Below are 25,986 nucleotides of genomic sequence, written 5' to 3'. Positions count from 1 at the left end.
GGCCTTTTCCTGACAATCCTCTTCAGGCTGCGGTCATCCCTGCTGCTTGTGCACCTTTTTCTTCCACACTTTTCCCTTCCACATAACTTTCTATTAATGTGCTTTGATTCAGCACTTTCAGAACATCCAACTTCTTTTGCAATTAACTTTTGAGGCTTTCCCTCCTTATGGAAGGTGTCAATGATGGTTTTCTACACAACTGGGGCGGCACAGTGGTGCAGTGGTTAGCACTCTCGCCTAGCAGTAAAAAAGGGTCGCTGGTTCGAATCCCAACCACGACACTACCTGCCTGGAGTTTGCATGTTCTCCCTGTGCCTGCGTGGGTTTCCTCCGGGTACTCCGGTTTCCTCCCACACTCCAAAGACATGCTGGTAGGTTAATTGGCTTCTGTCCAAAATTGGCCCTAGTATATGAATGGGGACCTTGGATTGAGGGTAGGGACTGATGTGAGTGTGCGATGTACAGGGTTAGGGACAAGGGTCAGGGTTGTAGACACACACTCACTCAGGTTGAACTGGATGGACTGGTGTCTTTATTCAACCTTACTAACTATGTAACTATGTAACTGTCAGGTCAGCAGTCTTTCCAATGATTGTAATTAGGGATGAGCTTTGTGTTTGAATCGAACGCATGTTTAACTCAAACATTGTGTGTTCGGTCGTTCGCCGAATTACGAACCATATGGGCCGTTCGCACCAAATTCGAGTGGTGCGTCACGGCCCATAATTCACTGCGGCATCGCAGTGCATTGCTGGCTGATGATTGGCCAAGCATGCTTGGGCAATCACAGCGCTGTCTGTACAGAGAGCCATAATTGGCTTTGGCCAATTATGGCTTATGGGGTTTAGTACACACCCACACTATATAAGGCCCTGTGTAGTGTGTTCCGGCTTTGAGAGAGAGATATATCGACAGAGAGACAGTGTCATTTGATTTAAGTTAGATAGAGTAGGCAGGCGAGTCAGTTAGCTGCACTTACAGTGTATTGTGTATATATATATACATCCTAGGTGTTGTGTGTGTGTATATATATATATATATATATATACACATATATATATACACACTGTATTCAGTTTAGCTAGATCCGTTCCTGTTATTCTCTTCCTACTACTGACAGGCAGGCAGGTGTTTTTACAGTATTTACAGCTACCTGAAGAAAATTTCTGGTGTTCTTCTGATCCTATTAGTCCTATTAGCTACAGTATTTACAGTTAGGGTAGTTTGTCCTCTGCACAGTGAGCACCTAAAGCTACCTGAAGAAAATTGGTGGTGTTCTTCTGATCCTATTAGTACAGTACCGCAGGCAGCTGCAGTATTTAAAAGTTAGTGTAGTGCGTCCTCTGCACAGAGTGCACCTAAAGCTACCTGAAGAAAATTAGTGGTGTTGTTCTGATCCTATTAGTACAGTACCGCAGCAGCTGTAGTATTTATTAGTTAGTGTAGTGCGTCCTCTGCACAGTGTGCACCTAAAGCTACCTGAAGAAAATTAGTGGTGTTCTTCTGATCCTATTAGTACAGTACCGCAGGCAGCTGCAGTATTTACAAGTTAGTGTAGTGCGTTCTCTGCACAGTGTGCACCTAAATCTACCTGAAGAAAATTAGTGGTGTTCTTCTGATCCTATTAGTACAGTACCGCAGGCAGCTGTAGTATTTACAAGTTAGTATAGTGTGTCCTCTGTGCAGTGTACACCTAAAGCTACCTGAAGAAAATTAGTGGTGTTCTTCTGATCCTATTAGTACAGTACCGCAGGCAGCTGCAGTATTTACAAGTTAGTGTAGTGCGTCCCCTGCACAGTGTGCACCTAAAGCTACCTGAAGAAAATTAGTGGTGTTCTTCTGATCCTATTAGTACAGTACTGCAGGCAGCTGCAATATTTACAAGTTAGTGTAGTGCATCCCCTGCACAGTGTGCACCTAAAGCTACCTGAAGAAAATTAGTGGTGGTCTTCTGACCCTCTGAATGCCACAAGCAGGCAGCTACAGTATTTACAGTTAGTGTAGTGCGTCCTCTGCACAGTGTGCACCTAAAGCTACCTGAATAAAATTGGTGGTGTTCTTCTGATCCTATTAATACCACAGGCAGGCAGCTACAGTATTTACAGTTAGTTTAGTGTGTCCTCTGCACAGTGTGCACCTAAAGCTACCTGGGGACAATTGCTGTTGTTCTGCTCCTATTAATACCACAGGCAGGCAGCTACAGTATTTACAGTTAGTGTACTGTGTCCCCTGCACAGTGTGCACCTAAAGCTACCTGAAGAAAATTAGTGGTGTTCTTCTGATCCTATTAGTACAGTACTGCAGGCAGCTGCAATATTTACAAGTTAAAGTAGTGCATCCCCTGCACAGTGTGCACCTAAAGCTACCTGAAGAAAATTAGTGGTGTTCTTCTGACCCTCTGAATGCCACAAGCAGGCAGCTACAGTATTTACAGTTAGTGTACTTTGTCCTCTGCACAGTGTGCACCTAAAGTTACCTGAATAAAATTGGTGGTGTTCTTCTGATCCTATTAATACCACAGGCAGGCAGCTACAGTATTTACAGTTAGTGTAGTGTGTCCTCTGCACAGTGTGCACCTAAAGCTACCTGGGGACAATTGCTGTTGTTCTGCTCCTATTAATACCACAGGCAGGCAGCTACAGTATTTACAGTTAGTGTACTGTGTCCTCTGCACAGTGTGCACCTAAAGCTACCTGAAGAAAATTAGTGGTGTTCTTCTGATCCTATTAATACCACAGGCAGGCAGCTACAGTATTTACAGTTAGTGTAGTGTGTCCTCTGCACAGTGTGCACCTAAAGCTACCTGGGGACAATTGCTGTTGTTCTCCTCCTATTAATACCACAGGCAGGCAGCTACAGTATTTACAGTTAGTGTACTGTGTCCTCTGCACAGTGTGCACCTAAAGCTACCTGAAGAAAATTAGTGGTGTTCTTCTGATCCTATTAATACCACAGGCAGGCAGCTACAGTATTTACAGTTAGTGTAGTGCATCCTCTGCACAGTGTGCACCTAAAGCTACCTGGAGATAATTGCTGTTGTTCTGCTCCTATTAATACCACAGGCAGGCAGCTACAATATTTACAGTTAGTGTACTGTGTCCTCTGCACAGTGTGCACCTAAAGCTACCTGAAGAAAATTGGTGGTGTTCTTCTGATCCTATATTAATACCACAGGCAGGCAGCTACAGTATTTACAGTTAGTGTACTTTGTCCTCTGCACAGTGTGCACCTAAAGCTACCTGAAGAAAATTGCTGTTGTTCTGCTCCTATTAATACCACAGGCAGGCAGCTACAGTATTTACAGTTAGTGTACTGTGTCCTCTGCACAGTGCGCACCTAAAGCTACAGTAGGTGACCACGATATTGTGTCAATCTCGCCGCATTTATCAGCAAGATTTGACACCTGCGAGCCCCGTCATGGGAGCCAGCACTAGCTGTCAGCACTGCCTGTTGCTCATCGCGGAAGGAAAAAAACTTATCCATTCCCGATGAGTGAGCCAGCGCGACATGCACAGTACCCTGTCGCCGAGAACCAGCGCGATGGGATCACGCTGGAAACACAATCTCGCGGTCAGGTACTGTACCTGAAAAAATTTGGTGGTGTTCTTCTGATCCTATATTAATACCACAGGCAGGCAGCTACAGTATTTAAAGTTAGTGTACTGTGTCCTCTGCACAGTGTGCACCTAAAGCTACCTGAAGACAATTGCTGTTGTTTTGCTCCTATTAATACCACAGGCAGGCAGTTACAGTATTTACAGTTAGTGTACTACGTCCTCTGCACAGTGTGCACCTAAAGCTACCTGAAGACAATTGCTGGTGTTCTCATACTAATAATACTACAGGCAGGCAGTTGATTCTGCTAGCTGCAGTATCAGTATATATATACATCCCAGCTTTGTGCAGCTACATCTCACTGCAGGCCATTAGTATGTCTGGAAGGCCAACAAGGAGAGGCAGACAGTCACAAGCCAATAAAAGAGGGCAAGCAGGCTCTGTGTCTAGAGGCAACTGTGCTGGTCGTGGACATGGTGCATCCTCATCAGCACGTGGCCGTGGGACACACTTGTCCTTTTTTTCAGCAGCTGGCCATGTTGAGCCGCAGCATGCGGAAGACTTGGTAGAGTGGATGACCAAGCCGTCCTCATCCTCCTCATCCTCTCTCACCCAGGCTCAGGGTACTTTGTCTGGCAAAGCAGCTGCCAAAGCGGCCTCTTCCCTCGGCTCAATGGCATCAGTCACTCCTTCCCTAGCCCCACCATGTCCTCCTGAGGAGTCCCTCAAACTATTTGACCACAGTGTTGGGTACATGCTCCAGGAGGATGACCAGCGTTTTGAAGGCTCCGATGATGGTACCCAGCTAGAGGAAGGCAGTAACGTGAGCCCAGAGAGAGGGGGTGCCCAAGAAGGACAGCAATCTGGCAGTCATGTTTCCCCAGCTGCAGCATACTGCCAGCTTTGCTGCAGTGATGAGGAGGGAGGGGATGATGAGGTCACTGACTCCACGTGGGTGCCTGATAGGAGAGAGGAGGAGGAGGAAGCACATCACCAACGAGGCAGGATGCCCTCCAGGGGCCAGCTTAAGAGCAGCACACCGACTGCATCACACCGCAGAGCTCCGCATGTGCAGGGCGCTGCTGTCTCTGCGCGTTATTCCAAAAGTTCTTTGGTGTGGGCCTTTTTTGAGACAAGTGCATCAGATCCCACTGCTGCTATTTGCAACATATGTCTCAAGCGTATCTCGCGTGGCCAAAACATCTCTCGCTTGGGCACCACATACTTGACCAGACATATGTTGACCTGCCATGCAGTTCGTTGGCAAGCATACCTAAAAGACCCACACCAAAGAATAAAGAGGACATCTCCTTGCTCCTCATCAGCTGGGATATCCAACCCCACTATACCTTCAGTCCTCTCTGAGACGTGCACTGAGAGGAATGAAGGTGTAGAATTTGGTGTGTCACAGCCAAGTACTTGGGGGCAATCTGCTATCGGTACACCGATGTCAGATTGTACCAGGCAAATTTCCCTGCCCCAGCTGCTGCACCGCCGAAAGAAGTTCGCTCCCAGCCATCCACATGCCCAGCGGTTGAATGCTAGCTTGGCTAAATCCCTAGCACTTCAACTGCTGCCTTTTCAGTTGGTAGACTCTGCCCCCTTCCATGAGTTTGTGGAATGTGCGGTTCCTCAGTGCCAGGTTCCCAAACACCACTTTTTCTCACGGAAGGCGATTCCGGCTCTCTACCGGCATGTGGAAGGTAATGTCCTGGCCTCGCTGGACAGGGCTGTCAGTGGTAAGGTGCATATTACCGCTGACTCATGGTCCAGCAGGCATGGACAGGGACGTTACCTATCTTTCACCGCACACTTTGTGACTCTTCTGGCAGCTGGGAAGGATGCAGGACAGGTTGCAGTAGTGTTGGAGGTTGTTCTGCCACCACGCCTCCAAAATACTACTAGTGGTGATTCTGCCACACCTCTCTCTTCCATCCCCTCCTCTTCTTCTTCCTCCATGGCCTCTTCCTGTGCTGATTTGTCTTCAGAACCAGCGGTGCTCCGTAGGTGTTCAAGGCGCTACGCAAGCACGCAGGCCAAAAGATGCCATGCGGTGCTTGAGCTGGTGTGCTTGGGGAACAGGAGCCACACTGGGGCAGATATTCTGTCAGCTCTGCAGGGGCAGGTTCAGAGGTGGTTGACGCCACGCCAGCTTAAGGCAGGTATGGTGGTTTGCGCCAATGGCACCAACCTCCTCTCCGCCCTCCGACAGGGACAACTGAGCCATGTGCCCTGTTTGGCTCAAGTCCTTAACTTGGTGGTGCAGCGGTTCTTGGGCAGGTACCCGGGCTTACAGGATGTCCTGAGGCAGGCCAGGAAAGTCTGTGTGCATTTCCACAAGTCATATAATGCCAGTGCTCAGCTGGCTGACCTCCAAAAGGAATTTAACCTGGCCAAAAACCGCCTAATCTGTGACATGCCCACCAGGTGGAGCTCAATGTTGGCCATGCTGCAGTGGCTTCACACGCAGCAGAGGGCCATCAATGAGTACCTGTGCGACTATGGCACCAGGACAGGTTCAGGGGAGCTTGTTTTGTTTTTTTCCCATGCCAGTGGGCCATGATCAGGGATGCATGCACTGTCCTGTCACCATTTGAGGAGGCCACGAGGATGGCGAGCAGTGACAGTGCATGCATCAGTGACACTGTCCCCCTTAATGGACAGGGCACTTGAGGCAGAACAGAGGCAGGAAGAGGAGGACTTCCTTACCTCTCAAAGCCCCCTTTATCCAGACAGTGTTCCTGCGTCCCCGCCGATCACACAGGAAGAGGAGGAGGAGGAAGAGATGGATTGTGTCAGCATGGAGGTGGAGCTTGGCACTCCGCATCAGCAGCAGTCTTTAAAGGATCATCTACAGTCCCAAGAAACCCATGGACTTGTACGTGGCTGGGAGGAGGTGACTGCAGATCATGTCGTCCTTAGAGACCCAGAGGACTCCGGACCGAATGCCTCAGATCCTCGTATTCGTGGTATCAAGGAGAGGGATCAATACTGGCTGGCAACCCTCCTTGATCCACGTTACAAGAGTAAGGTTGCGGACCTTATCTTGCCATCGCAGAGGGAGCAGAGGATGAAACATCTTCGGGAGGCCTTGCAGAAAGGTCTGTGCAACGCGTTCCCAGAGACTGGGAGGTTACAAACTCCTGTTCCTGGACAACGTGTTGCTGAGGCTTCGGTCAGTCAAAGATGGAGCGGTGGAGAAGGTGGCCATCTGACCGATGTGTTCAGACAATTTTTTAGTCCGCAGCACCAAAGTATGATCGGTTCCAGCCAGCGTCTGTTTTTCATGGTGCAGGAATACCTAGGGGCAAGATCTGACTTGGACACCTTTCCCACCGAAAATCCTCTGGGTTACTCGGTCTTGAGGATGGATCACTGGCCAGAGCTTGCACAGTATGCAATTGAGCTACTGGCCTGTCCTGCATCCAGCGTTCTTTTGGAACGCACATTCAGTGCTGCTGGAGGTTTTGTAACCGATCACAGGGTGCGCCTGTCCACCAACTTGGTCGATCGACTGACCTTCATAAAAATGAATCAGTCTTGGATCACCACCAGCTACCAAGCACCTGATGCTGATGTAACTGAATATTTTTTTTTTTACATGTCAGATCCCTTCAAGACTGCCTATGCTGATGCTGAGTGACTATCCTGTTATGCTGAGTGACTATCCCTTTCCTCCTCAATGATCATGCTGATAGCTTGTAAGAATATTTTTGGTTCTGGCCCAACTTTTCAGCCCCTGTTTAACAGGGGCGTGTAATTACAATTTTTGATGCAATATTTTGCAGGAGGATTCATTGCTGCACTCAACTAGAGTATTTGTGAGGGGTTGCAGTGTTGCGACAACAGCACCAGTGCCTAAGGCCCAATTTTTCAGCCCCTGTTTAACAGGGGCGTGTAATTACAATTTTTGATGCAATACTTTGCAGCAGGGCTCGTTCCTGCGCTCCAACTAGAGTATCTGTGAGGGGTTGCAGTGTTGTGGCACCAGCACCAGTGCCTAAGGCCCAATTTTTCTGCCCCTGTTTAACAGGGACATGTAATTACAATTCTTGATCTAATATTTCACAGCCGGGCCAGTTTCTGCGCCCACCAAGAGTAACTGTGAGGACTTACAGTGCTGTGGCACCAGCACCACCACCACCAAAGGCCCAATTTTTCTGACCCTGTTCAACGGGGCATGTAATTACAATTCTTGACCTAATATTTCACAGCAGAGCCCGTTCCTGCGCCCACCAAGAGTAACTGTGAGGGCTTACAGTGTTGTGGCAACACCAACACCTAAAGCCCCAATTTCTGCAGAGTATATAGGGCAGGCCCCTACTTTCAAACATCCAACTTACAAACAACTCCTACTTGCAAAGGGAAGGAGACAACAGGAAGTGAGATGAAATCTACTCCTAGGAAGGGAAATTCTCTCCTGTAAGAGTTAATATGGGAAAAACGTGTCTCCTCTCCACTGATGATTTATCACCAATCCTTGTTTCACTAAAAACCTCAAATTTTCAAAAAACATTTGTCATTGGGACAGAAAGTGAGGTGATATCTTCTGAAGAGGTGCACAGACAGCAAAACAAACGTTACAGGGGTCATAACCCTTCTCTATGTTTTCCAAAAAGCTTAAAAATAGATTTTTTTGCTGGAGCTACACTTTAAAATTGTACCAGTTCAAAATTACAAACAGATTCTACTTAACAACAAACCTACAGTCCCTGTCTTGTTTGCACCGCCTGTATACTGCTGTTCAGAGTATATAGGGCCTGGGGGCCCCACGCCTTCCCTTTTTTTAATTTGGGTGCGGGGTTCCCCTTAATATCCATACAAAACCAAAAGGGCCTGGTAATGGACTAGGGGGGAGGGGTACCCATGTCATTTGTCTCACTGATTTTCATCCACATTGCCGGGACCCGACATAACATTAAAGCTGCAAGCAGTTTTAAATGACTTTTATTCCTTTAAAAATGTCATTTTGTGCAGGGACTGTTCTAAGCACAGGAAATAGGCACCACTTTACAGGCATACTATAGACACCCCTCAGGTACGATATTTAAAGGAATGTTTCACTTTTTTTCACTTTAAGCATAATTAAAATCCCTGCTCCCGAGAAAATGGCAGTTTTTAAAACTTTTTTTGCATTGATACATGTCCCCTGGGGCAGGACCCGGGTTCCCAAACCCTTTTTAGGACAATAACTTGCATATTAGCCTTTAAAATTAGTTCGAGTCCCATAGACTTTAACGGGGTTCTAAAGTTCGTGCCAACTTTCAGTCCGTTTGCAGGTTCTGGTGCGAAGCGAACCGGAGGGTGTTCGGCTCATCCCTAGTTATAAATCTAGGCAAACATATTAGGAAGGCAGAACAGAACGTGGTATGGGCATCCTCCAAGTGGTAGGTTTTAAGTATGTGCGATTGGACCCTGAGTAAACCTGAGAAGAGTAAAAGATGCAATGAACCATAGCAAACAAAACAAAACCGTTAGCAATCGTCTCAGGGCGAACGGGGTGAGCCACTGTCCTGGTCTGGGAGCACGGACTATGTGGGTTGATCCATGTCAGAGTCACCTCATGAGTCAAGCATTAATAGTTTGAGCTGACTGTAAGACTGAAAGCATGCCACGTCCAGGGCGAGTCAGCAGAGGGGCTAAAAAGAGTCCCAGCAGAAGTAGCCATCAGTCTTGGTTATCATGAGCATATGCTCCACGGTTCAGCCTGAGGCCTATCTGGGATTGAAAGGGGAGGCCACGCACCTCTGTTTATCAGGGTCCATCATGAGTCTGTGAAGGGACAAACTGTGCACTATGAGTACGAGTATTATGCGGGCAAATGTTTCACAAAATCACTGAGGTCTCATACAGTGAACAATATTTGGGGAGGTGTAAGTGGGATATCATTGCCTGAGAGCAGTTCGGCTAAGGTAGAACAACTGAACTTGGTGGACAAAGTAGGGCTAGAGTGGAGATATAGAGCACCACGATAGTGCTTCAGTCATCCTCCTGGTCCCTGGCAGTCCCGGCCTGTCTCCACAGGGTGCCTGCTGTGGAATTTCCTTCACGACTGTGTTTAGGTTTCTTCGATTGTCCTTTGTCTGGAGTAGTAAAAGGAGAAGTAGGTGGGCTCCTCTCCAGCGGGGTCTGTAGAAAGTCAGCATACCAGTCTGGAAGATCCACTCGTCCCAGGTCTAGCGCCTCACAAAACTCTGGCAGATCAGCTGGGGTGCGCAGTATATGCTGGTGGCCATTTTATGAGACCGTTAGGGCAAACGAAAAACGCCATATGTATTTGAGGTCCCTTTCCCTTAATTCCTCCAGCAAGGGGCGCAAGGCGCGCTGGTTTTTCAAGGTGATCTGTGATAAGTCATGGAATAACTTTATTGATGCGCCATTGAAAATGATTTGATCGTTCCTCCTAGCTTTGCGCATAATGTCCTCTTTAAGCCCAAAGCTTTGCAGGCAACAGATTATATCTCTTGGTGGAGCTGAGTCAGACCCTCTAGGCCTGAGGGCCCTATGTGCTCTGACAAAGTCAATTTCCATGTCCTGCCTTTTCAGTAGGCTATTGAAGACTCTCCGGAGTGCTGGGACAATCTGCTCATGTTCCACAGACTCAGGGATGCCCCTCACCCTGATGTTGCACCTTCTGCCCCTATTGTCAAGGTCTTCAATATGTCTGTTTATATCTATAAAGTGCTGCGCCTGAGCTGTTGTAGTCATCTCTAATCTGTGGATGGCTTTGTCCCTGAGTTTGCCTGCATTTTCCTCCGCTGCCATCTTCTCATTGATCACAATTATGCTTGTCTTCAAGTCAGTGATAGCTGCCGAGAAGGTAGCCTTGATGTCTGCAGCAATCACTGACATATCGGCAAAATGTTAAGGGGTGATCCGATCTGGACTTACCCCTGCCTGGGTCCTCTGAGGCTGACTGGGAGTCTTCACTACATTCCTCCTCGTGGTGTGTTGGTGCCATCTTGGATCTCGTTGTGCTGCTGTGGACCGTCGGCTTAGTTTTGAATGTTTTTTGCCGAGGAAGATACTGAATTGCGGCACGGACAAGAGTGGGGAGTCGAATAGAGCTTTCTGCCCGGCATCTGTAAGCTGGTGGTTGGGTGAAGGGCTACAAACGGCTGCGTGTACTGAGGAGTTCCTTCAGTGTTCTGCCATCTCCGTTGCGTGCCAAGCCACGCCCCCTTATGTGCAACTTTGTGTTGGTTTATTACATAATATCCCAATAAAAACATTTAGGTTTTTGGTTGTAACATGACAAAATGTGGAAAATTGCAAGGGGTATGAATACTTTTTCAAGGCACTGTAGTATAATATATATAATATATAGCGAGGTAGTTATATGTGTAGATTTAATTAGGACAATTTGTTGTGTTAAGATACAGCAGCTGATATTTGTTCATAGGATCCTAGCATGGGTGTATTTGGGATAAGTGGGGAATACATAATACATTTCAAGGCTTTACTTTCTTGGTTCTAATAATTACAGTGTATGTGCGGTGTGCTATATACATTGTGTACAATTACCTTTATTCCTTCATTAATTTGTGTAGATTTTCCCTGGAGGCCACATTTGGAGATGTCAGTCCCACCCCTGAGGATCGGTGAAGAAGCCACCATACAATGCGCAGTAACAAAATACTTCCCGGATGCTGTAAATGTGACGTGGTTCAGAAAAGACGAGCAATCCAGAGAAATGTATCCTGTGACCTCAGATGGGATGTACAGAATATTGAATATTCCACTAGAGAGACGGACTGATCAGCCCTATGGATGTATATCAAGTGTGACCTTCTCCCCCTCTCTGGAGAGAGATCAGGGTGTGGAATATATCTGCAGGGTGGAACATCCCAGCCTGGAGCAACCAATAGAGAAGAGTACAGGAGCTCTGCAAGTCACCAGTGAGTACCACATACACTGCAATAAGAGAAGAGGTAAAGATATATATTTCATTAACCACTTGCTCACCACCCAAACATATGCTGGCAGCATATGTTTATAACAAGCCTATAGCTATAGCTGTAGCCAGGGAGTTTGGTACCATATTTTACAGTTGGTCATTGGCTGTTCAGTAGAAGTGATCTGGACGTCTCTTTTATTGTGGTCAATGGATTCCCCTTTCACAGGCAGAGGAGAAATGGGGGTCTAATAGACCACTGATTTCTCCATATAGAGTACCTGTCATCTGCCCAAAGCTATAATATATTTTAAAACATGTAAAAAAATTAAGAAAATAATCTAAAAGTACCCCCTGAATCTCTGATTGGACAACGTGGAGAGGTAGGGGGGTGACGTCACAATCTCTACTTCATACAATCAGAGAACACTTTACATCCCTTGAGAAAATGCAAATGTGTTAATTTACTAAAACTGGAGAGTGCAAAATCTGGTGCAGCTCTGCAGCTTCCAGGTTTGTTTGTCAAAGTAACTGAACAAGCTGCAGTAGCTCAAGCTCTGTCAGATTGGATGGAGAGCATCTGTGAACAGCAATTTTCAAGTCTTGGCACAGGTTCTCAAGTGGATTTAGGTCTGGACTTTGACTGGGCCATTCTAACACATGAATTTGCTTTAATCTAAACCATTCCATTGTAGCTCTGGCTGTATGTTTAGAGTCGTTGTCCTGCTGGAAGGTGAACCTCCGCCCCAGTCTCAACCCTTTTGCAGACTCTAACAGGTTTTCTGCTAACATTGCCCTGTATTTGGCTCCATCCATCTTCCCAACAACTCTGACCAGCTTCCCTGTCCCTGTTGAAGATAAGCATCCCCACAACATGATGCTGCCACCACCATGTTTCACAGTGGGGATGGTGTGTTCAGGGTGATGTGCAGTGTTAGTTTTCCCCCACACACAGCATTTTCTTTTAGGCCAAAAAGTTCAAATTTGGTCTCATTTGACCAGAGTTCCTTCTTCTACATGTTTGCTGTGTCCCCACATGGCTTCTCGCAAACTGCAATCTGGCTTTTTATGGCTTCCTTTCAACAAAGGCTTTCTTCTTGCCACTCTTTTTGAAGTGCACAACTAATAGTGCCCGTCAACTCTTCTCTACCTTCAACTCTCTACTTCGTCCTCCACCGCCTCCACCCGCCAATTCACTCACTGCCCAGGAGATCGCCAATCACTTCAAACAGAAGATGGATACAATTCGCAAGGAGATCTCTACTGTTCCGATACCCTCCATGCTTTACACTTCATGCCCACAGGCACAATCATTACTTCCCTCTTTCAACCCCACCACTATAGACGAGGTTGCTAAACTACTTGCTAATGTCCACGTTCACCCTCTGGCTCTATGCTACACTCTCTACCCACATCTTTAATCTCTCCCTCTCTTCTGGCATCTTCCCCAACTCTCTAAAACATGCACTTGTTAGACCCATACTTAAAAAACCCTCACTTGACCCATCCAATCTTAACAACCTATGCCCCATCTCCTTGCTCCCCTTCTTATCCAAACTCCTCGAACGTCTGGTCTACAACCGACTAAGCATCCACTTGGCTGATAATAGCCTTCTTGATCCCCTTCAGTCTGGATTTCGTCCTCAACACTCCACAGAAACTGCTCTCCTAAAACTAACAAACTAACTAATAACGGCCAAAACAAATCAACACTATTCTGTACTCCTACTCCTGGACCTCTCTGCTGCCTTTGATACGGTTGACCACCCCCTCCTCCTCAAAAATCTCCATGCCTTTGGTCTCCGTGACTGTACTCTTCGCTGGTTCTCTTCCTACTTATCCATCCGCACCTTTAGCGTTTCCTACAACTCTACCTCCTCTTCACCTCTTCCTTTCTCAGTTGGGGTCCCCCAAGGTTCTGTTCTTGGACCTCTCCTATTTTCAATCTACACCTCCTCCCTGGGTCAGCTGATAGCCTCCCATGGTTTCCAATAACACCTCTACGCTGACAATACCCAAATGTATTTCTCTACCCCCAAGCTCACTCTCTCTGTCTCCTCACATATCACTAATTTACTATCAGATATATCAGTCTGGTTGTCACACCACTTCCTCAAACTCAGTCTATCCAAAACTAATAATTTTTCCTCCCCCATGTGCTTCTTCCCCTGATCTCTCTGTCAAAATCGATGGCACAACTATAAGCCCATCCCCACATGCCAAGGTTCTAGGTGTAGACCTGGACTCCGAATTCTCCTTTAAGCACCACGTCCAATCACTGTCTAAATTCTGCTGCCTCAACCTCCGCAACATCTCCAAAATACGCCCCTTTCTAACCAATGACATAAAGCTCTTAATTCACTCGCTGGTCATCTCTCGTCTCGACTACTGCAACTCCCTTCTCATTGGCTTACCTCTACATAGTCTATCAGGGCTGGTGCAAGGATTTTTGACACCCTAGGCGAAACCTCATTTTGCCGCCCCCTTGGCCTTACCCCTGACTCCACTCCCTTTGCCCTGCTCATGTATACCCCACCTTTTTAATGAAGCACCCAGCACCCGGTGCTAGACTATTTTCCACCGTAGGCAAGACAAGCTACTCGCAACCCCCTGCCCCCCCAAAAAGAAAAAATGTAAAATTTTTAAAACACAGGTCACTGCACTATGGGTGAGCAGAGTCTTAGGTAGAAATGCACCTAGCTGTAGGTGTTGATCTAAAAGGATCCTAACCACATGGCAAAGCTGCCTACCTCTGCCATAATACACATGGCCACACTTATTACATGGCAATGCTACATGACAGAGTACCAACTGGTGCTATCCTTGACATATGGCAATGCCAGAAAACACTATGGTACCAACCACTGCTATCCTTATGACATGACAATGCTTTAAGACTTTAAGGTACCTACCACTTCCATCATGCAGATGGTCATCCTTATCAAGCTACCAGACATTACCTGCCACTGCCATCCCTATCACATGGCAATGCCACCAGACATAAGGATACATATCAAAGTCATCTGTACCACATGGCAATGCTAAATGACAGAGTACCAACTGCTCCCATCCTTGACACACTGCCAGATGCTGCCAGATATTTGGTTACCTACCTCTGCCATCCTTATAAAATGGCAATACCACCATATATAAGGATATCTACCACCTATAACACATGGCAATGCTTCAAGACATTAGGCTACATATCACTGCCAACATTATGACATGGCAATGCTACAAGTCTTTAGGGTTCCTACCAGTGACACCATACACATGGTCATCCTCATCACATGCCAGTGCTACAAGACATTAGAGCACCTACCACTGCCATCCATAGCATTGCTATAAGACAATATGGTACCTAGTATTGCCACCCTTACCACACAATAATGCTACTAGGCACCTATTTTACATGACAATGCTACCAGATACTGGGGTACCTACCAGTGACACCATAGACATGGTCATTCTCATTACATGACAGTGCTAAAAGATATTAGGGTACCTACCACTGCCACCTCATCACTATAAAACATCAGAGTCCCCCCAGTCCATGGTATATATATAGCAGTATATAATATCACTGGGCTGTCCCCCCCCCCCAGGCTGATGTCTTGAACTTCTAATACTCAGGGATGTCTTTCCTAAAGTTTTCTTTTCTTATGTTCCTGACTTCCTGTCCATTCACCAGTTACCCAAATGAAATGAGTAACGGCGGCGCCACTCCCATCATACAGTGGGATAGAGAGCGAGAAACTGACAAGCTCCCAGTGCCTCCTCCACAGTACAGCACGGCGCCCAGAAAGGATTGACAGTGGCATTACAACTGACACAGGCGGATAGAGAACAAGGCACTTACAAGTCCCCGGCGCCCCCTCCTCCCGATGGAGGGTAGGGAAGCCAGCGGCAGTGGCTGCGCCCTAGGCGGCAGTTCGCCCTAGGCTGCTGCCTACTTTGCCTAGTGGTAATGCCGGCCCTGTAGTCTATCACCTCTTCAATCCATCATGAATGCTGCTGCCAGACTCATCCACCTTACCAATCGCTCTGTGTCTGCTACCCCTCAATGTCAATCCCTCCACTGGCTTCCGGTCGGCCAAATAATTAAATTCAAAATACTTACAATTATGTACAAAGCCATTCAGAATTTAGCCCCCAGCTACATCACTAGCCTAGTCTCTAAATACAAACCTACTCGATCTCTCTGTTTCTCTCAAGACCTTCTGCTCTCTAGCTCCCTCATCACCTCCTCCCATGCTTTACTCCAGGACTTTTTCAAAGCCTCTCCAATCCTATGGAATGCCCTACTCCAATCTGTCCGCTTATCTCCTACTCTATTAGCTTTTAGACGATCACTGAAAACCCTTCTCTTCAGAGAAGCCTACCCTACCCACACCTAACAACTGTATTTTCATTTTCTCCATCAGTGCACACCCCACAGTTATTACCTTTTGTTTCCACTTGACCGTCCCTTCTAGATTGTAAGCTCTAACGAGCAGGGCCCTCTGACCCCTCCTGTATTGATTTGTATTGTAAGTGTACTGTCTGCCCTCATGTTGTAAAGTGCTGCGTAAACTATTGGCGCTATATAAATCCTGTATACTAATAATAATAATAATAGTTGTCCTGTGGACAGATTCTCCCACCTGAGCTGTGGATCTCTGCAGCTCCTCCAGAGTTACCATGAGCCTCTTGGCAGCTTCTCTGATGAATGCTCTCCTTGCCCGGCCTGTCAGTTTGGACGGCCATGTCTTGGTAGGTTTGCAGTTGTACCATACTCTTTCCATTTTTGGATGATGGATTGAACAGTGCTCCCTGAGATGTTCAAAGCTTGGGATATTTTTTTATGACCTAACTCTGCTTTAAACTTCTCCACAACTTTATCCCTGACCTGTCTGGTGTGTTCCTTGGCCTTCATGATGCTGCTTGTTCACTAAGGTTCTCTAACAAACCTCTGAGGGCTTCACAGAACAGCTGTATTTATACTGAGATTAACCCCTTAAGGACCGTCCCACGCAGATATATTGTGGCAGGGTGGACCTCCTGCATAAAATCACATACCTGTACGTGATTTCGTGCAGTGAGTCTGGGGCGTGCGCGCGTGCCGCTGACGACCCACTAACAGAGGGAGCCAATCAGTGGGTCCGGCAGACGCGATGTCCGCCTGGACCTGCTGCACGGTCTAAGGAGAGGCAGAATTTGAGAGCGGAAGATGGAGATCTTGTGTGCTAAGCAGAAACATGGATCTCTGTCTTCCTTCAGTCAAAGCACATCCCCCACACAGTTGGAAAGCACTCCCCAGACACACATTTAACCCTTTGATTGCCCCTGATGTTAACCCCTTCCCTGCCAGTGTCATTAGTACAGTGACAGTGCATTTCTTTAGCACTGATCACTGTATTAGTGTCACTGGTCCCCAAAAAGTGTCAGATTTGCCTGCCGCAATTTCACAGTCCCGCTAACATGGACTCTTTACCACGCTAAAGGAGGCTCTTTACCATGTGATCAGCTGTGTCCAATCACAGCTGATCACGTTGTAAACAGGAAAAGCCGTATATCGGCTTTTCCTCTATTGCGTCTGACAGAGGCGAGTAGAGGAGAGCCGATTGGCTGCTCTCCTGACAGGGGAGGTCTGCGCTGATTGATTATCAGCGTAGCCCCCTCCCCCCGAGGATGCCCACCCAGGACCACCAGGGATGCCACCAGGACCACTAGGGATGTCCACCACTGATGACCACCAGGTATGCCACCCATGGCGACCAGGGATGCCAATCTGTGCCCACAAATTTTGCCAATCAGTGCCCACAAATGACACCAATTAGTGCCCATCACTAATGCCTGCAAGTGCCTGCTTATCAGTGATGCCCATCAGTGCCATCTATCAGTGTCCATCAGTGCCACCCATCAGTGTCCATCAGTGCCACCTATCAGTGCTCATCCATGCCCATCAATGCCACCTATCAGTGCCCATCAGTGGCGCCTATCAGTGCCCATCAGTGCCACCCATAAGTACCCATTAGTGCCACCCATAAGTACCCATCAGTGCAGCCTCTTAGTGCCCATCAGTGTTGCTTATCATTGACCATCTGTGCCACCTATGAGTGCTCATCAGTGCTGCCTATCAATGCCAGCTATGAGTTCTCATCACTGCCATCTATCAATGCATATCAGTGCCCATCAGTGCAGACTCATCAGTGCCCATCAGTGAAGGAGAAAACATACTTATTTACAAAATTTCATAACAGAAACAAAGAAAAACTTTTATTTTTTTCAAAATTTTCGGTATTTTTAAACCCTAGAGGTGATCAAATACCACCAAAAGAAAGCTCTATTTGTGGGAACAGAATTAAAAAATGTTTGGGTACAGTGTAACATGACCGCGCAATTGTCATTTAAAAAGTGACAGTGCTGAAAAGCTAAAAACTGGCTTGGGCAGTGCTGGTATTCAAGTGTCTACATCTCTAACTTGATTGTCTGCATCTCTAACAAGGATGCAGACAACAGTAAATACCTGACAGGCACTCTAATGCCCCGTACACACGGTCGGACATTGATCGGACATTCTGACAACAAAGTCCATGGATTTTTTCCGACAGATGTTGGCTCAAACTTGTCTTGCATACACGGTCACACAAAGTTATCGGAAAATCCGATCATTCTGAACGCGGTGACGTAAAGCACGTACGTCGGGACTATAAACGGGGCAGTAGCCAATAGTTTTCCTCTCTTAATTTATTCTGAGCATGCGTGGCACTTTGTCCGTCGGATATGTGTACACACAATCGGAATTTCCGACAACGGATTTTGTTGTCGGAAAGTTTTATAGCAAGCTCTCAAACTTTGTGTGTCGGAAAATCCGATGGAAAATGTGTGATGGAGCCCACACACGGTCGGAATTTCCGACAACAAGGTCCTATCACACATTTTCCATCGGAAAATCCGACCGTGTGTACAGGGCATAAGTCTTCACCACTCCCTCCTACACTAATAATGCATCTTTGGTTTTTTGGTTCCTTTAAAAAGCTAAAAGTTTGCTGCCATCTTTGTAACAAATGGAAAATATCTCTGGTCCTGTATGAACATCAGAACTCAAATATTAACTTCAGAACACTAATAACAACTCTTTTACACCCAGTTGCTGAATTGTCATGTTGATCTTTTGTGGCTTTTTGTTGCAGAACTAGAGCAGCAAAATCAACTTCCACAATATGAAGATAACCAGGAGACCTACCAAGATCACAATTCAGATACTACTATGGTAAAGATGGACGTGGATGACTGGGAGATGAACTCAGATCCAGAGGAGACCAACCTAGATACACCCGGAGCGACTTATGTAAAGAAAAAACAGAAGCCCTATTCCGAGCTGTTTGGGCCACACCATGCGATGTATGATGAAGAAGACCAAGAGAAAAAACGCAGGAATCCAGAAACCAAGAAGCGCCCCTCAGATATTACCATGATTAAACTCCAGCATTTATCCCTTAATTCCTCTGATGATGAAATGGTTTAGTTTGGGTATATCTGTAAGTTTTGCAGCTGACCTTTGTTCTGGATAATTATCCTCACCACCAGTCCTTATACTTGTTATTTTTATTCTGTGCCATATTGGATATTACATTTCAGAGATAATTGCCAATACAATCAAATCTAAGGTATATTAAATGAGTAGGACTGGAGTACTGATGAAAAATGCTCTTTCGTCATGGAACAAGTGAAAATCATTCCATTGCAAATGTACCACCTGCTCATGTCAATGGTGAGCTTCTCCTATTAGGTTTCAAAAGTCATTTTACATTTTCTCTGACCAGGGAGTGTAGAAAGCTTATTTTTTTTTAACCTTAACTGCTTCCCAACTTGTGCATGCCGATGTACGTTGGCAGAATGGCACAGCTGGACAAATGGGCGTACCTGTATGTCCCTTTGAAGTTGCCGCTGTGCCATCGCGTGCGCGCCGGCTGGGAGCTCCATGAGCAGGATCGCGGGTCCCGCAGACTCGATCGCCGCGGGGATACCCGCGATCATCTCACAGAGAGGAAGAACAGGGAGATGCTAATGTAAACAAGCATCTCCCCATTCTGCCTAGTGACAGTGTTACTGATCTCTGCTCCCTGTGATCGGGAGCGGTGATCAGTGATGTGTCCCAGCTAGCCCATCCCCCCTACAGTTAGAAACACTCCCCAGGACACACTTAACCCCTACAGCGCCACCTAGTGTTAACCCCTTCACTGCCAGTCTCATTTACGCAGTAATCAATGCAATTTTAATCGCACTGATTGCTGTATAAATGTGAATGGTCCCAAAATTGCGCCAAAATTGTACGATGTGTCTGCCATAATGTCGCAGTCATGATAAAAATTGCTGATCACCGCCATTACTAAAAAAAAAAAAATATTAATAAAAATGCCATAAAACTATCCCCTATTTTGTAGACGCTATAACTTTTGCGCAAACCAATCAATAAACGCTTATTGCGATTTTTTTTTACCAAAAATATGTAGAAGAATATGTATCGGCCTAAACTGAGGAAAAAAAATGTTTTTTATATATTTTGTGGGGATATTTATTATAGCAAAAAGCAAAAAATAATATTTTTTTTTTTCAAAACCGTCGCTCTTTTTTTGTTTGTAGCACAAAAAATAAAAACCGCAGAGGTGTTAAAATACCACCAAAAGAAAGCTCTATTTATGGGGAAAAAAAGGACGTCAATTTTGTTTGGGAGCCATGTCGCACGACCGCGCAATTGTCAGTTAAAGCAATGCAGTGCCGATTGCAAAAAGTGCTCTGGTCTTTGGCCAGCAGAATGGTCCGAGGCTTAAGTGGAAAGAGGAACTTCAGTCAGAAAATGAAGTCCTGCTAGATGACTTCTGGCTGGCCCCTTTTGCAGGTATATCTATGTAACACATTAAAAATAAGTGTCTATACTGTTTAAAATCCAGTAATACATTGTCTCACTGTGCTCCGCACATGCTCAGTTGCTCTCTATTTTGAGGCACTGTGCCGAATTTGTAGAGGCCGATCTGCTAACAACAAGATTTACTTCTGCTCCAGCAAAATGGCAGCCTCCAGCAAGAAGAAACAGTAACAATGCTGGAGTCAATTTACAGCACACATTCATTTTGTAATGTATGTAATGTATGTGTGTAATGTATGTTCCTTGCTAAAGAACATTGTTTATATCAAGTCGTTATGGGTAAAGTTGCACTTTTTAAAGCGGAAATTAAACCCTCCCTATTTTTCCTCCTTCTTCACAAGCTATGTAGATGGTAGAAACCTCTTTGCTGTGCTATTATATTCTGGCAGCTGTGACTCTCTGTAGTCAGAATGCACTGATCAGTGCTGCGGCAGATTGGCTGCAGGCCCTGATCAAATGAAAACATTTCCAGTATTCCTGTTCGAGAGAAACTAATCATTAGATAAACTTCTACTGAGCGGGAACAGCGATAGATGGATCGGAACTTGGCTGGGCCCTGCTGAACTGGCCAAATTTCAATCCACCTATGGCCAGTTTTAGCCTCTGTTTGATCTGCAGTTGCCATTGTGGTGCTCATGTGTCCAGACAATAAGCATTTGATGGCTTGACAGTTGTGATGTTTATCATTCACGGAATGCCTTGATGTATTGCAGAAGAGATGTTCTATCTCTCTCCTGCAATAACGGCTCTTTCAGGGAGATGTTGAAAATAGGGGATTAGGTTGTGTTTTTACTGCTTCCTGATCACCTATCAATGCCACAGAAAATTGATAACATAGGCTATGGGTGGAGGTGTACACACTGCAGCATTAGCATGTCTCAAGTTGAGGAAAAAAATAATGCTGCCTGCAGAGTTTGGCAGGTGTTGATGCTTTGCAGCTGCCTCTATTCATTTCTATTAAAGCACACCACAAGCACACTGTAAACACACTATAAATGCACCTATGGCATTTACATCATGTTTAACGCACGGTTGCAGAGCATCCAAAGTCATCATTTCCCATTTTAGCCTTGTAAAATAAAAAATAAAAATCTCACAGGGCATCACTGACGCAACGCTTCACCTGGGCAAAGCATCTGAAACACTCATTAACCACTTCAGCTCCGGAATATTTACCCCCCCCTTCCTGACCAGGCTATTTTTTGCGATATGACACAGCATTACTTTAACCACTTCAGCCCCGGAAGATTTGGCTGCTCGATGACCAGGCCATTATTTGCGATACGGCACTGCATTGCTTTAACTGACAATTGCGTGGTAGTGCGACGCTGTAACCAAACAAAATTTGCATCCTTTTTTTCCAACAAATAGAGCTTTCTTTTGGTGGTATTTGATCGCCTCTGCAGTTTTTATTTTTTGCGCTATAAACAAAAAAAGAGCGCCAATTTTGAAAAAAAAAACAATATTTTGTACTTTTTGCTACAATAAAAATCCCCAATTTTTTTTAAAAAAAGCTATTTTTTTTTCTCAGTTTAGGCCGATATGCATTCTTCTACATATTTTTGGTAATAAAAATCGCAAAAGGCGTATATTGATTGGTTTGCGCAAAAGTTATAGCGTCTTCAAAAGAGGTGATCTGCGATTTTTATGAAGACTGCGACATTATGGCGGACACATCGGACACTTTTGACACATTTTTGGGATTATCTTACTGAAATGCACAGAATATTAAGCGATGTGGATACGTATACCCCCATAGATGCGATCCTAAGGTCAGGTTTAAAAAAGAACTAGAAATCCTTGCTCAAAAAGGCTTTGAATTAGGGATTTCTAATAAGAAGGAGAAGTTACATCTGGTACCAAGGCCACCGCGGACACCGGTGATCTATTACTTACCAAAGATCTACAAACACCCTACCTGCCCCCCGTGTCGTCCTATTGTAAGTGGTATTGATTCAGTTACGTCCCGGGTGGGCAGGTATATCGATTTCTTCCTTCAACCGGTAGTCATGAAAATTCCTTCTTATATTAAAGATTCACGCCACGTAATCAATTTACTGGCTGAACATACCCCTAGGCCGGGATTATGGATGGTGACAGCTGATGTCACGTCCCTCTACACTGTCATACCACATAGTCTAGGTCTTTTTGATGTTGAATATTTTTTAAGGCGTGACTCTAGTCTATTGGATGAGCAAATTTCTTTCATCCTTGAGCTGCTCCAATTTGCCGCATCTCGAAGTTATTTTTGGTTTGGGGGCCAGTTTTACAAGCAGGATAGGGGGGTTGCTATGGGGGCTAAATACGCCCCTAGCCTGGCGAACCTCTTTATGGCCCTTTGGGAGGAGGATATCGTCTATGCCCAACAGAGACCCCAGGTGGTTCTGTGGGCCAGATATATAGACGACATCCTCCTCCTATGGGATGGAGACAAGGCCGATTTGGACTCCTTCTTTGGGGAACTTAACATCAATACTAAGGGCATTTTCCTCAACTGTGAAGCCAGCCAACACGAGATCCATTTTTTAGATCTAACCATTAGAGTGAAGGATGGTCAGTTCACCACTGCTACCTATTTTAAGAGCACCAACCATAATTCATATATCCCCACCAATAGCTGTCACCATGAGGCTTGGATTAGGTTGGTGCGGAAAAGTTAGTACGTCTGCCTGAGACGGAATTGTTCCGACAGTGGCGAGTTTTATCTGCAGGCGGATGTCCTGACCAAACGCTTCTTGGAGAAGGGTTATTCAGAAACACTTCTCAGGAATACTCTGGAGGAGGTATTACCCATTGATAGGAGCAACCTACTCAAGGAGAGAATGCCCAATGCCAATAGGGCGCCCTCTATCCCATTTGTAACGACCTATTCCATTCAGCATAGGACAGTTGGTCATATGATTAAGAAGCTTTGGCATATCCTCACCAATGATCTTACTCTTAACACTATACTCCGTGCAAAACCGCAGGTGGTATATAGAGGGGCACACTCCCTCAGGGGTGCTGTTGCCACCAACATTATCGACCCCCCTGCTATTAAGAGGGGATTTTTTGACAATCTTACGGGATTTTACCAATGCAGAAGATGTAGGGTATGCTCTCTAAATAGATTCTCACATAGAAGAACTCATACCTTTAGGTCCTCTAGTACCCAGGTAGAGTTTGTCATCATGCCTTTTATCACCTGCTCTACCAAGGGGGTGGTTTACCTGCTCCAATGCCCTTGCGGGCTGCAGTATGTGGGCAGGACTAAGTGCCCCCTTATGGTCAGACTTAATGAGCATGTGACGAATATCCATAATGGTTTCCCCAAACACCCTGTGTCTAGGCATTATTCAGAAGTCCATAATAGAAATCCGGGTTGAATGTAGAGACAGACCTTAACGCTTTTATTGATAATGCTTAACATGCTTATCCATTTGTTGATGTAAACTCGGTGTGACATCTTTATGGCGTTATTTGATATCAATATTGGAAAGGAAAAATTTATTTATTTTTTTCAGTTTTTTAGTTTTATTGAGTGACCCCGACATATTAGAGTTTATTTCACTATATATCATTTTTTAAATTTTAAAAATTTTTTGTTTCATAGCAGATTCAATTTATTTCTTTGAGCATACATATTTTAAGTATACATGTTTTTCTTTTATAAGTATATATATTTTTCTCTTATATATATATTTCTCACTAATTCAGTGCATATTAGCTACCATTGAGCTATTTCGCTTAGTGGTAGTTTCTTTTGTTTCCACAAGATGGCGTAGTGTTGTTTAATATACACTCTATGTCCATATTGATATGTGCCAGCGTGAGTTTCGACTCACAGTCCTAGTATCGACAGGGTTCACCTTCGATGCATTCAATATCACATTATGTCCATATTAGCTCCAGTCCTCATTATTAGTCTTCTAATTTGATTATGTTATATAGATTTTAGAGATTTCCCAATGCCTATTTGGGTGTACTCTTGGTTTAATTCGATCCAGTCAATGTATTAGTTATTCGTTCTGCCCGCCATAGAGAGGTCACAGCGAGGCATGTTTATGTTTATCTATTTAATGCGATGAGTCAGAGCGTAGCCCGTTCCCAGACGACGTCAGTTATAGACGAAACATACGTCGGGAGGTTGACGCTCTGACGCCATTGCGATCTTGTCGAGAATGGGCGCTCGCTATGCCGGCTGGCGAACTGCTCTTTTAAACTTTATCTACTGTAAGTGTTCTACTTTTTTACAATAAATTGTATTTATCGGATTTACGCTCTGGCCACCTTTCTTTTGTCCTCATGTCCTTGAGTTTGGGTTGGTGTACCATCCATTGCACGTCTGCAGTTACGCTGCACACAGAGAAGCCTCATTACTAGCTGGACACCTGGATCTGGGTCCACAAACAAGCTTGATTTGCTTGCTCTCTGGTGAGCTTGAATTTTATGTGGTGGAGGATCACTGTGAGCGGTGTTTATTTCCTGCCTTTCCATATTTAGTTTCACTGAGAAACATCGAGGGGACTTTTTCTTACTTTCACAGAAGAATAAATATATATAAATTCAGCGCTGACTAATCAACGGACACAGATAATAAATGCAAGCAGACACTAAGGCTAATTCAACAACACCTCAATGACATAAAATGGAAAGTAGTGCTGCGCAAATATAAAAGTCCTCAAAAAAATCATATGTCAGATGTAACAAGTGAAGTGGATGACAGGAACCACCAGTGGACACTCCGGACGACAGAAAACGACTTAATAGTGACTGTGATCCCTCCACCGCACATGGATGGCCCCTCACCTTAGACAATCGACCTGAAACAGGTCATACAGCATAAATTAGGTAGACTGATCCAGATGATGATGGCATCGCCTTCACAATTCAGCACTCATCAGGTAAACGAATGATGCATATGTAACAAAAAAGCGGCAAAACATAGTGCTCTCCGTAGAAAATTTATTAAATATAAAGAATAAAAATGTGCACTTACAGAGACCGGCACTCAGATCCGAGTGCCGGCTGACAAGCTTGCGATCGTATCAGCCAATGACCCGCGGCCATTGGCTGATACGATCGCAAGCTTGTCAGGCGGCTCCACTGGTGGTTCCTGTCATCCACTTCACTTGTTACATCTGACATATGATTTTTTTGAGGACTTTTATATTTGCGCAGCACTACTTTTCACAGAAGAATATCTGGATTTTTCACCTTATGAACTTGGTTACAAATTAATTTTTTTGTGCACTTATGATTTTATGTATTCATTCATTATGATATTTTTTCACAATATTTTCTGGATTTGTAATTTCATCCACTTTGACATGCATTATTGATTTTTATGCACTTATATTTATATGGTATAGTGCAGTTTTTTCCTTTTTTCTTGTATTGTTGTGTGTATCTCACAGTTGAACTGCTGCTTTCTTGGGGGGTTTCTGCGTTAGCGCGGTGATGCTCTGTTTTTACATTTTTGGGACAATTGACAATTATACAGCGATCAGTGCTATAAAAATGCACTGATTACTGTATAAATGTCACTGGCAGGGAAGGGGTTAACACTAGGGGGCGATTAAGGTGTTAACTGTGTTCCCTAGTGTGTGTTCTAACTGTAGGGGGAGGGGACTGACTATAGGAGATG

At 45.2% G+C, this 25,986-nt stretch overlaps 1 protein-coding gene across 1 annotated transcript in view; it reads left to right on the top strand.

Annotated features, from left to right (window-relative positions):
- Nucleotides 1-24,613, top strand: part of LOC141148558 (uncharacterized) — a gene marked incomplete in the record, with an annotated part of 670,733 nt that extends 646,120 nt beyond the window's left edge. The window contains 2 exon segments of the mRNA XM_073636111.1: nt 11,132-11,453; nt 18,625-24,613. Coding sequence (XP_073492212.1) covers nt 11,132-11,453; nt 18,625-18,959 — 657 coding nt within the window.
- Nucleotides 24,614-25,986: the final 1,373 nt, after the last annotated feature.

This window comes from Aquarana catesbeiana, linkage group LG06 (genome assembly GCF_042186555.1).
Source record: "Aquarana catesbeiana isolate 2022-GZ linkage group LG06, ASM4218655v1, whole genome shotgun sequence".
Taxonomy (NCBI): domain Eukaryota; kingdom Metazoa; phylum Chordata; class Amphibia; order Anura; family Ranidae; genus Aquarana; species Aquarana catesbeiana.
This window is presented reverse-complemented; position numbering and strand designations above follow the sequence as displayed.